A 13,377-nucleotide genomic window follows, 5' to 3' on the forward strand; every position below is an offset into this window, starting at 1 on the left:
CAGCTGGGATCGTCAGAGCTTGCAGAGCCACGTAAAAGGAAAAAAGTTTTTTTCCTTTTACATGGCTCTGGCATCCCAGCTGAGTTGCCTGATTAGCAGGCAAAGCTGGGATCGTCAGAGCTTGGATCGCCAGAGCCATTTAAGGCTCGTCAGAGTCTTTCGGGCTGGTCTGCCTGGTTACAGGAGAATGACACCCGGCGTATAAGACGACCCCCGACTTTTGAGAAGATTTTCATGTGTTAAAAAGTTGTCTTATACGCCGGAAAATACGGTAAATTTTTTCTGTCAAAAAACACCTACCCATACAGGATAATAATCTCCCCTTTTTAAAATAGCTTTCGTTGGTTCACTGATAGGACAGATTTCTTCAGTCTGGTGCTGCTGTTCTTTTGTGTTGGATTACAGATCCCATAATTCAGTATGGCTGAATTGTGCCTATGGGAAGTGTAATCTATACATAGGAAGCATCCAGTTGGGAAGATTGAAGCTGGGCTCTGGTCTGCTCTGTAAATTCTATTTATCTTGTAGTGATTTCATCACTTTAATTAGACATGAGATTAGGAAATGCAAATAGATGGCCTTTTTAAATGGAGCAATTCATAGAAAACCCAACATTTGCTTGTTATGCCAAGGGGATGAGACACAAGGATAATTCATTGTTTGGATTCATTAATTGGATGCCGCTTGTAATAATCAGATAACATGAAAATTGCCCAGAGTTACCTTGAGGTAAAATGGGTAGCCTGTAAATTTGCTTCTCAGTTTGGAAAGTGTAAATGAAAATTTACCTCCATGTGATTGAGCCAGAATAAAATGGCACACTTCCACATTTGAAGTTACTTATTTTTATCTACCTACTATCTATTTGATCTATCAAATTTATTTACTACCCATCTCGCAGTTCAGGCAACTGAGCACTTACATCAAGAAACTTATATAATTTAGAGTTCTTTATTAAAGACATGAGAGCCAATTTGTTGTGATTAAGGCAGGGGTATCAAACTTGCGGCCTGCGGGCCAGATGCATCACGTGCTGGCCACTCCCATGCCTGGTTTAGCAAAAGGGGGAAAGTTCTGATACATCACGTGACGACAACGTGACGACGCAAGTTTGACACCCCTGGATTAAGGCATCAGGCTAGAAACTGGGGGAGGGTGAGTTCTAGTCCCACCTTAGGCACAAAGCCAGTTGTGTGACCTTTAGCTAGTCAGTTTCTCTCAGCGCTAGGAAGGAGGCAATGGCAAACCACTTTAGAAAAACCTTGCCAAGAAAACTGCAGGGACTTGTTCAGACAGTTTCCAAGAATTAAGACATGATTGAATAGAAGAAAAAAAAAATTAAAAACGTAGGTATGACAGCATATGCATCTATTCTATCATTAGTATAGATCAGTGTTAACCAACTGCGTTATGTGTTTAAAATTCCCAGAATTTTTGGTCACTCTTTTTGCTATGCTGGTAAGGATTTTGGAAGTTATATCTCAATACATTTTGAAGAAAGCTAATATTCAGAATGATAGTTACACTATTAATATTGATATCTGAGAGCAAGATTAAGATCCTGTTGTCCCTCACTGCTCTTTAAATTAAATCTCAGTTTGCTGTTGTCAAAGCAGCTCCATTTAGTGGTGGCTGGTTTTCAGGGCCCATCATGTTGCTTTTCGACGCCATTCCTTCATTCACATCACTTCTTTCCTGCTGTTCTAGGCATATAACACACCTTGATGCTGCAGCTCCATAATATTTGCATTCCTTTGAGGTCATTTGGGCAACTTGAAGGAATACGCGACAATAGCAGAAATGGAAGAAGGCTACTTCAGGATCACAATAAACTTTAACACAAATATGATTTGGAAGTAATATATTTCTTGGATAGCAAAGCTCTCGTGTATGATATTAACCATCTTATTCTTCCTCTTCCAGCTCATCAGAGCAGAGTGATGATGGTCCTTTTTGTTTTGGAAATGGAGTGGCTCCTGAGCATTGGGCAGGATAAATACTTTACTTGGCATTGCTCTGAAAGTGGCCAACGGCTTGGCAGTTACCGGATTAGTGCAGGCGCTTGCGGATTACAGTATCCTTTCCAGGAATAGCGGCATTACGTACGATTTTAAGGCATTTTCAACCTGCCATTTCATAACAAAAAGCATTGAATGTGTAAATATGCTTTTTATGTATTGAAATTATAAACTGATGTTATCCTTCTGATACACTGCTTATTTATGCTGACAGCTCATAAATATCTTGTATTGGTTCCTCTGCGGTATTTGGAAATACTGAATGTTTTAGGAACTAAAAATGCAACAGTTGCTGATTGGAAATGTGTCATCTGTTTGCAGAACAGACAAGGGTGGATTTGAATAAATGAAACAATACCTAAATATTTCCAAGTTTGATGTACTTGTGTATTTGGGTCATGCCTTGGAAGGTGTGGTTGGATTTTATCTATACGCCAGTACATATGAAATCAAGGTGGCTTTTCTCATTATTCAACCGGAATGAGAGGAAAGTAAGAGCAGCGGGAGAGTACCTCCTATATCTGTAGCAGATGAGTTCTACCAAACTGACATCTGCAGAGAGAGCACCATCCATGTCAAAGAATTGTTTGCTGAGGAGAGTGAGATGAATCATTGTTGCTCTTGGATTTCACAAGGAAATGGATTTGAATCTGATTTGCTTAACAAACTGGTAGTCCTCAACTTACAATCACAATTGAGGCCAAAATTTCCATTGCTAAGTAAGACAGTTGTTAAGTGAGTTATGCCTCATTTTACAACCTTTCTTGTCGGAGTTGTTAAATGAATCACTGCAGTTGTTAAGTTAGTAACACCTTTGTAAGTGAAGCTGGCTCCCCCATCAACCTTGCTTGTCAGAAGGTTGCAAAAGGTGATCACATGATCCTGAGGCATTGCGACCATCATAAATATGAGCCAGTTGTCCAGTGTCCCAATTTTGACCATAGTGATGCTGCAACGGTTGTAAATGTGAAAAATGGACTTACACATCATTTTTTCAGTTCCGTTTTAACTTTGGACAGTCACTAAATGAATGACTGTAAGTCGAGAACTACCTGTATTATAGTTAGAGTAGGAACTTGTTTGTTCCACAGAACATGAATACCGTAATATCGGAATAAATGTAAATCTAGAGCACAGTTCTCCTCCTCTGTGCTGAGAGACCTTCGCTGGTCCCCTTGAGGAGCAGTTCTTAACTTGTAAAGATACAGGACAAAACATTTAGTTTCAATGATAAAAGCAATGTTTTTGTGTTGTTATCTTCTACTATATTGAGAGGGGAGGCATTAGGTTAAGGTGATGCTTCTTGTTAGCAGCCCTGAGAGTAAACAGTTTGTTTGAGGATGGCTGTGGGAGAAAAAGGTTCGGTCCATACAAGCATTGAAAAGTGGGGAGAGACTCTTGTAGTGTTGTCGGTTTCCTGAACCCCTCCATTCCAGATTTGATGTGGAGACCCGGAATGTTTTTATTGGTGATCATTCTGGGCAAGTGACCATCCTTAAACTAGAACAAGAAAATAGCAGCCTCATAACAACTTTCAGAGGACATACAGGTATGATGTTAAATCACTCTGACTTTTCTGTGATCAGCATAAACACAGATTAAATATTCTACAAGGAAGAGTCACTCTGAGAGTGAAATGGGCAGTACCTAAATTAGATAGATAGAGAGAGAGAGACAGACAGACAGACAGGCAGGCAGACATGGGTGGGTGGACAGACGGACGGACGGATGTATGGCTGTAATCCCGAGGTTCAAAGTTCTGTGGAAAAAAATTAAATTTTAATCTGAGTTGTCTACATTTTGTGGCTACTTAAAATATCTTATCACTTTCAGCCCCAGGAGTTATTTTTTGTTGCATTACTTGAGATAGTTTTTCTCATACTGCTGGAGGGCTTTCTACAGAATTTGCCTCACAACTAGATATTTCGAATATGAAACAAATTTTAGGAAGGTTAGGGGAAGCTGAATGCCTGTAAGCATAAGTAGTGGGAGAGAAGGAGCAGTGGCTAGGAAAGACAATGGCTGAGAATTAATGTAGAATGGGTTAATCTGCAGCCACAGAGCCAGATTTCCAATGATCTCTAGAATTGATTGAACCAGACTTCTAAAAGCTATCTGTCTCTCCAGTCTTCTTTTTATGGGACAGAAATAGGGTATCAAAGGAAAAAAGGGCAGTGAACAACATAACCCATAGCAACAACATATGCAATATACATATCCCAGAAGGATCCATTACAGAAAAGGCTCATTTCTTGGGGGGGGGGAGGCCTTCCACCCGCCTGCTAGCCAATGAGATCTCCTAGCATACCTCTCTGCTAGCTATTAGGTGAACAGATGCTACCTGGAGTGTGTGGTCTCAAAGGTAGTGGCTACTCAGAGGGAAACAAGAGATTGAAATTTCAGGGAGAAGCATTGGAATGTAGCAGTAGCTGGGCCATTTTGTTTGACAGAAGATATGTTTCTCTTCAGGTATTCCCTAGCAGGCTAGGGAATGGCAGATATCAACATCCAGCAGCCAGAACTATGAATATTTTTCCTCATGCTAATGGTAGCTGCCCAGAAGGTAGAGTGAAACCCACTCCATTCATTGACAATCAATTAATGGGACTAATGCTCAACAGCAACCCTTTGAGGTAGGCTGAGCCAGGAGGAGTAACCATCTCAAGTCACTGAGGTTCCGTGGGCTTTTTCTGCCTTAGTCCAACTAGTGTGGTTGTCTATATTGTCTGCCCAGGTTCTAATGCCTTATAGAAAATAGCAGATCTTTATAGTTACGGTACTCAATAATAGTGCTATTATATGTAGCTAGGGTAATACAAACCTTCATGCTTCTTTTCTTTTTTCCCCCCATTCTCATCTTTTCAGGTGGAATCAGTGCCCTGTGTTGGGACCCTGTGCAGCGTGTTTTATTTTCAGGCAGTTCTGATCATTCCATCATTATGTGGGACATTGGAGGAAGAAAAGGAACAGCCATCGAACTCCAAGGACACAGGTACAAAATGAGCACCAGGTGCTTCTTTCTATAGTCTTGCTCTTATTATCCCAGTCCCAAAATGTGCTTTTGGTCGCATACACTCAAGGAGAAGTATTTCATTCAGAACTGCGATTAAGCTGAAATTTTTCAGAATGAATGAGATTCATTCCCAATACGTTTCTAGTAAATGAAAATGAAATAATCTTGTTTCATATTAACACAAACGAGCCAAAATAAACTGAAGGCCATTTGGGCTTGTTTCAAACTCTGAACTACTACAATGCCTAGGATGCCTCAAAGTATTAGCTTTCTATGAGAGATTTCATGACATTTTGGACATTTAATTATTGTTGACATCGAAAAACACTGAATGAAGTCTCTCAGTAGGGCCTGTTACCTGAAAAAATATATTAATCATGAAAATACAATAATATCTTCAGGGATTCATAGGAAAGCTAATATGCAAATATGACACATACATTTATTTTTGAAAGTTAAGCCAGGCATTTCACTGAAATAATTCCATTATCTTTTATTAGTGAAATAGAATTTAGAGGCAGACACCACTTGAGGTCATACTATCTTCAGATTATGGCTAGTTTTTAAAATGAATGTATAATAATTGATAGTTCAGTTACATAAGATTATTAAAGTATAATTATAATAAAGTATTAATTGAAGTATAGCGGGATCTACGTACAAATGTCTGGAGTGGAGCAGTTCCTTATTGTTTGACCAGTTTAGTTTTTAAAGTCTAAATTACACAATTGGAATCTCTCTCAAACAGTGACTTTGCACCCGGTTCTAATTGGTGAATCTCGGGGTTCTATTAAACCACCAAAAAAAAAAAAAAAAAAAGATCCTGACATCTGTCTTTCCTGTCTCAAGGAAACATAGAGATCATTATTTGTTACAGAAATAATCAGATTATGGAGCAGTGTGCTGAAATTGTAACACTCTCCCAAATAAATGGCACACTATATGATATTGCTCTCAATTTTGCTGTGCATAAAGGCAGGACATGGAGGGAGATTTCAGATTTTGTATGTGTAACAAACAAGAGAGATGGAGGAAAGTTGGCATGTTCCATTTACTGATCCTATTCATAAATGTTTCCTAATATTGTTTTTATTTTACTCTATGTGCCCTGTAGTGATAAAGTTCAGTCCCTCTCTTATTCCCATCACACTCGGCAGCTCATCTCTTGTGGGGCAGATGGCAGGATCGTTGTCTGGAATATGGATGTTGAGAGGCAAGAGGTATCCAGTCAGTTCTTCCTCTTTCTCTGATCAGGGAAGTTATCACTTATATAATCTTCAAAAGATGCATCAAAAAGCCATTTAAGTCAGAGGTGACTGCCTGAAAACTCAATATAATAACATTGTGTTTTCTGTTGGGGGCTGCTTCACTACTGTCCCCTCAGCCTAGGTCTGGGACTTAATTTGGAAGGTCAAACTAAAAATGCTGCTGGAAGACATCTGCTTCCATTCCTGTTTGGAAAACTTTATTAAATGGCACCAAAATTTGGGGGGCTGTTTTGCAAGGCTGGGGAGTTTAAGGGTAATAATGGAAAAGATTTCCACTCTTAATTTGAGAGAAAGGAGAATATCTCCTGTATTGGGCAGTTCTACCAGCAAATCTTGGGGGTACAATCTCAGATTTGTGAGGGTTATAGGCGGAATGCTTGGGAGCCCATGTATTGGAGCCATGGTGGCACAGTGGTTAGAATGCAGTACTGCAGGCTACTTCTGCTGCCTACCGGCTGCCTGCAATTTGACAGCTCAAATCTCACCAGGCTCAAGGTTGACTCAGCCTTCCATCCAGGGATGGGTTCTACTTACCTTTACTACCAGTTCACAGTGGGAGAAGGCACACACACTCATTTTGCTCATGCGCGCACGCTTCTGCGCATGCACAGAAGCTTCTGCGCATGCGTAGATCACCCATGATGATGATGTGGCAGGTAGGCAGAGCCTCCCGCCAGTTTTACTATCAGTTCTATAGAACTGAACCAAATCGGGAGCAACCCACCACTGCTTCCATTTTTCCGAGGTCAGTAAAATGAGGACCTGGATTGTTGGGGGCAATATGCTGACTCTGTAAACTGCTTAGAAAGGGATGTTAAAGCATTGTGAAGCGGTATATAAGCCTAAATGCTATTGCTATCCAATGAATAAATGATTCTCCATCCCAACCTTTGGTGCTTTGTAGGGCCATTGGTGTTAGGAATAACATATATCCAGTGCATTCTCTCTCACACATAAGTACACATATCATTGGAACTATTTCTCTACATGTATTGAATATAATTCAATATGGTGCTGGATACACATATTTGTTTCTCTTAGAAGCTGGTTTAAAGTTTTTAATGCAGGCAGCCAGCTCTTTAGTTTGATATTTGAGAAAACCCATACAGTAAAACCTTAATTTAACAAGCCTCATTTGCCAAACTTCAAATGCAATAGACAAAATTCATGTTTGTGTATCCCCTCAAAATAATGATATGCTAATTCCACTATACTCAAAGTCATCTGGATGATTCACTTAATTTGGTATTTTTGTGTATTTACCTCAAATGCATACATTTGTAAGCATACAAATGATGCAGTTTACAAAGTTAGGCTTATTTTCATGATTACATGCTAAAATAAATGCTGTAAATTGACATGAATGATATATATTTATATCTAACAGATATTTAAGAGTAGCACATATCCCCTCTTCTAAATGATAGAGATTTTGCTGTATTCTTACAGAGGAAATTACTGCAATTTATACTTAAGATTTTATTAAGGAAGAATAAAATTGGCTCAAGGAACATATATTCATATGCAACAAAGGAAGATATTTTAGATTTTTACAGTCAACTTCCTGAAGAGAAAATAGTAGGCCGTTCTCCAGTGTGTCAACTGGCATTATGATTAAATTAAAATTAAAACCTCAGAAAACAAATATGGAGACAAGACAAGCCAAATATATAACAGAAAACAGTTTAAGGAAAACCTTAGAGATTGGATTGAATCCATTGTTTGGAACTCATGGCTATCAACTTTACAGTATATCTAAAGTGCACAATATAAGCAAATGTGTACAGAAATCGTTGATTTACAATAAGGTAGAATTTCAAAATAATTCACTATGCCAGTCCCAGCAAAAAGAGGAGCAGCATATTTCCTTAAGTGTATAGACTTGGTATCTATTTATAGTCAGTACACAACTGAGTTTAAAGATTCCCTCCTCCCTTCTTTTTTTAGACACCAGAATGGTTGGATAGTGACTCTTGCCAGAAATGTGACCAGCCTTTCTTCTGGAACTTCAAACAAATGTGGGATAGCAAGAAAATAGGCCTTAGACAGGTATGTGTCATGCTGCCTTTTGAGAGGTTGAAGATCATCTCCTGTTCTTTTTCATACAAAGTCCTGTGTGCCAGCAGTAAACATTTCAGGAAGGAGGGTGTTTATGGAACCAAAACTACACTACTGGTGCAAAAGAAGGAGCTTGTCAATTTGGAAAAACCCTGCGTTCTAGAAGTCAACAAAACATTTGAATTTGACATGTTTCAAGTATTCAAATTTCATTGGAAGTATTCTGATGTTTCACTTTGCTGAAATGTAGTTCAAAAATATTTTATACAGTTACATGTTCAAAGATAACATATTTTATGCCTTAGTAACCATAAAATATTGGGTGTCTTAGAGAGGGGGAAAAAAAACAGGAAATAGGGTTGGTGGTTAAACTGAAGAGTTTATAGGAGTTGGAGGCTACAGCTGAGATACTGACTGGTTCAACATGTTTAGTGAGTAGGGGAAAAATAAAAGTGAGATTTTTTCAAGTAATCAATGCTATATTTTATTGCAGGTCCTTCCTAACCTTGATTCTCATTTATGAAACTCATTTATATCTTTTTGTTAAAATTCCAAAAGTTAGTGGGCATCAAAGGAAATTAATTTGTGTGACTCAGCAAAAAATTATTGAAGATTCACAGCAACATTTCACGGAAACAATGGAACATTTTAAAAAATCATTTCACATTAGTGTGATTACCATATTATTATATACTTTATTCATTAAACATGAAACTCAAGACAACTGAACATTCAAAAATGCATCACAAATACCATTGACTGGTGCTAATGGTTGATACTGGTTGCATCCTAGATATCAACCAAGTACCTTCTTACGATGTACGATGTTCTGAGTAGCACAGTTTTATGCAGTTCCGCTGCAATGTTATTGCAATAATATGCAATAATAAAATATTATTATTATTATTTTATTATATACTAATATGGTTTCTAATTTTTTTTAATGTGGCATAGCAGAGCTTTGGGGACAGGGAGGGAAATTGATAGGATCCACCCTGATATGTTTTGATGAGATAGTTCTTTCAGTTCAGTTTTTTCACAATGAATCTTATGTGCTTTTAAATTTCAGCATCATTGTCGAAAGTGTGGAAAAGCAGTGTGTGGTAAATGCAGTTCGAAGCGCTCTTCCATACCTGTGATGGGATTTGAATTTGAAGTGAGAATCTGTGATACTTGTTATGAATCAATAACAGATGAGGAGTAAGTAACTTACCCCCTTCCAGTTGCTGGGGCAATTTATGCAAGTTTCTGGAGATAAATGAAATGTCAGTTTTGAAGGTTTTTCTAGATCTAAATCAGAGATGAGAAATTTTTATGTTGCTGAATGATATTTCCCCAAATAATTCCATCATGTTATGGTGGCTATAAGAAATCATAGTTTAGTGACTGCTGGAGGCCACAGGGTCTGAATTAAGATTTAATTTACTTGTTTTTAGCATCTAGATGTGATCTTCCAATTCCTATATTTTCATTTTGTCCTGTTATGTGCTTCCTTTAGACGTGCTCCTACAGCTACTTTCCATGACAGCAAACACAACATTGCCCATGTACACTTTGATGCAACACGGGGTTGGTTGCTGACTTCTGGAACAGATAAAGTTATGAAGGTGAGAATGCAACTTATCCCAACCGAATCTACAGTGATTCTGGATCGTTTTAATAATTTTATTCTTTTTTTCTCCTTTTGAACAGTTGTGGGATATGACACCAGTAGTATCCTGATGCGGTGCTGAAATGGGAGCAACACAGTATTAATGAAGAAGAGATTCTTAATTCTGTTACAGAAAATGAAGCAAGTTATGTATTGACTGATAAACGAGAGAACTAATATTTCTGGATGCATTTTTTCAAGTAACCTACCAAATTCAAGGTGAAGACTTTGCACCAAATGATCTACTTCACAAAATGCAGATTTTTTTTTTTTTTATAAACAAACCTTAAAAGACTTCTCTTGTCTGGCTTCATTGAGCCATTTGGAACTCATCTGGAAGTTTCTGTGTGTAACATTATTTGTGTTTTGTGTTGATATGCTGCTGAGGTGGTGGATCTTTGCAAATGTGACCAGTTGCCTGCAATATTAGATTGGTAAAATTGTTCTTAAGAGACAAAAGGGAAAACCAAGTATTCCTATTTTTTGTTTCATTTTCACTTTCATTATGAAATACAAAAGTTCAGGTCAACCAGCTCTTTTGCATTTATATTCTAGAAAATGGTACTATGAATTTGGGAGTGGGCGTGCAGAGAAAATAGGCGAAGTCAGTCTTCTTCCAAAACCAACTGGAATGTTTAGTTTATTGCATCATCAAAATAGCCAACCAAAACTTTCTAGTCCTGGACATAGCCAGTAAGTACACAATCCAGTTTTGACTAAAAAAAACCAAAAACACCAACCTCAAGTGGTTTTATAGTTGGCAGTAATTAAAAGGGCCCTCCGTGTGAGTTGGATCACTTCTGAAATTTCCTCTGGGGAGTCTGCTGAAATTGTGCTTTACTAAGTATGGTTTGAAACAAATTGTCCCTTTCTTGTCACTTCTCTGGAAGGATGTATATTTTTTAAAAATGCTGATAATTGTAATTTTTAATTTTCAGTGTAACTCTCAAATTAATATAGTGAAACTTCACATTTTGCATTCTTGGGCAAATTTTTCAAAAAAATAAAAAACATGAATTAAAAACATTTTACTTTTTATTATGCTTTAAATCTCTCTCAACTAAGCGAATAGACAGTCCTATATTCAGCTAATGTAAAGACTGATGCCTGACATTTCTTGCTTTTCCTTTGCTAAAGAAAACAGGCATTTCTATTTACATGCAGGTGCTACACTTGCAAACATTAAGAAGATGTCCTCTCATACATCAGAGACCACACTCTTTTTCATTCACTTTTCAGCACCTATGGTGCCTAGCTGTTGTCCGCAATTTGGGTCTGAGCCTCGTGCCAAGGCCAATGAAGAAAACCAGACAAGAGGTGCAAGTTTCGTTTCCTTTTATTGAAGCGCTCCAAAAAAAGAGATCCTGAACAAAATGCCCAGGGACCTTGAACAATAGAATTAAGAAAGCTTTATACATTTTCACTAAAGCATAAGGCGGGATATATAAGAAATATCATCTAATAAACATTTTAGTAATGCTCTAACAATTATTTTATTGGTCTCTAGCCATTCCTATTCCTAAATTTTGCCTAATAAATGCTTCAGGAGTTATACACATCCTTTTGGTCCAGGCCATCTCTATTCCTAACTTCTAGGAAGTTTGCAAGATATCTAACTCTTTGTTACTTTTATCAGCTTTCTAACCCCCCAGAATTATTACAAGCTTTACACGTGCTTATTCTCTGTGAATAAGCATTCTTTGTTATTGCCAGACGGACTTCACAATTGCAGTCTTCCTGGTTTTCTTCCAAGTGTATGCCATAACCTTGCTTTCTTTTAGCAGACAGCCCATCAAGCACTTACATTTTATACTGTCAGATATAAATAATAACTATGGGAAACCGGATAGGGAGAGGATTTTGAAACCCCGGAGCTTCTGCTTAAGAAGATAGTGAGTAGTCTTTTTACATCAGCGGTCCCCAACCCCCTAGGCCATGGCCCACTACCAGGCCGCGACCCATTCAGAATACGTGTGAAGGTTCATTTGTGTGAGTGGCAAGTGCAAAGTCACACAGAACCATCCCTTCTCTCCCCCTCACTGGTCTGCCAAGCTGGAAAAATTAGGGACTGCTGCTTTACATTGTAAGCCATATGTATTTCCAATGGAGAATATCCATGTTATGACTTATATTGCGAGACTGCTCTCTGAATACAAAATCAAATATGACTATGCCAATGTAAGTGGCTGACTCACAATTGTGCAACTGAAACCAAAACACTGAAGCCTCTGATATAGAGGGGCAGGAAAACGATATTGTTCCACTCAGGCAGGACATTGTTCCACTCAGAAGTCTGAATAATTTATGTTGTACTGCTTTGCCTTCTGCTTCTAAAGTGCATAGTTCAAGCAATGGACTATAGTACTAGGATGTGAGGGCAGCAACAGATTGTGGAGATCATCTAGTTCAACCCACTGTCCAAGAATCTGCTAAGCACATCTCTGACAGATGGCCAGGCTGTTTAAAAATCTCAACATACTTTTTAAAAACTCTTTTGACTTTTAATGGAATTTTGGGAAGTGTCAAGAGATGTCAAAATGCCTTTTTCTCATGAAAGGGGTGCTGTCAGTTTAATCATATAGTGTGTCTCGTATTTGGGAAGTGATTGATCAATTCATGAGTATGTTGAGTTTATTGCTGCAAATAGTACCGTGAGATTTCTCAGGTGATAGATACTACTGGCAGATTATAAGACTACCTCATCCTCAGAAAATTATAATGTGCCCAGGAGTTTTAAATAGCCAACACCTGTATAAAGAACATGCTGATGACGAAATAGAAGCAGCCATGGAGATGAATAGAAGTATTATAGACTACATATATACCGTACATATGTAGTCTATATGTGTTGTGGCCCGCCAGCGGCCTGCACGGATTGTGGCTGATCCCGACAAAGAGGAGGCCGGTGTGGTGTCACGCCAGCAGCCTGCGCAGCCAGTGCTCGCGTCGGACAGTGAGGAGGCTGAAGAGGATGTGGTGCCAGAGGCAGAGACTCAGCTAGGGCCTTCAGAACCTCCAGAGGCTCCTTCAAGTGGAGAGAGCGAAGTGGAGGAGCCTCTCCTCAATGCTCGAGCATGCAGGGCTGCCAAAAGGCAGGAGTGGCTACTCAGGAGGAGGAGGTCTACTCGAGAGTAGGGCTTGAGGATAATTGGCCACTCCCTTAGCCTATGTAAGTCACACGCAGCTAGTGCGTTCTTGCTGGAAACAACTCGTATTTATAATCAGAGTATTTTGGTTTATCATATCTTGCTTTCTGGGCTGGTTGCCAACCTTTGCCGGTCTTGTTTATTCTTGCTACTTAATAAATTTGATAAGGACCGTTGGTGTGTGCAAATATCCTTGGAAATCCGGAGCTGGGGCAGAACAATA

General features: G+C 38.7%; 1 protein-coding gene across 1 annotated transcript in view; it reads left to right on the forward strand.

The window, feature by feature from the left end:
• WDFY2 (WD repeat and FYVE domain containing 2) overlaps positions 1-10,989 on the forward strand; it is a 48,988-nt gene extending 37,999 nt beyond the window's left edge. Inside the window, exons 5-12 of the mRNA XM_070955885.1 lie at positions 1,924-2,074; positions 3,455-3,567; positions 4,884-5,010; positions 6,146-6,251; positions 8,247-8,348; positions 9,427-9,557; positions 9,856-9,964; positions 10,050-10,989. Coding sequence (XP_070811986.1) covers positions 1,924-2,074; positions 3,455-3,567; positions 4,884-5,010; positions 6,146-6,251; positions 8,247-8,348; positions 9,427-9,557; positions 9,856-9,964; positions 10,050-10,079 — 869 coding nt within the window. The 3' untranslated portion in view covers positions 10,080-10,989. The remainder of the gene's footprint in view (positions 1-1,923; positions 2,075-3,454; positions 3,568-4,883; positions 5,011-6,145; positions 6,252-8,246; positions 8,349-9,426; positions 9,558-9,855; positions 9,965-10,049) is intronic.
• Positions 10,990-13,377: the final 2,388 nt, after the last annotated feature.

Source organism: Pituophis catenifer, unplaced genomic scaffold (genome assembly GCF_029215685.1).
Source record: "Pituophis catenifer annectens isolate HBS135680 unplaced genomic scaffold, rPitCat1.0.hap2 SCAF_1, whole genome shotgun sequence".
NCBI classification, from domain to species: Eukaryota; Metazoa; Chordata; class Lepidosauria; order Squamata; family Colubridae; genus Pituophis; species Pituophis catenifer.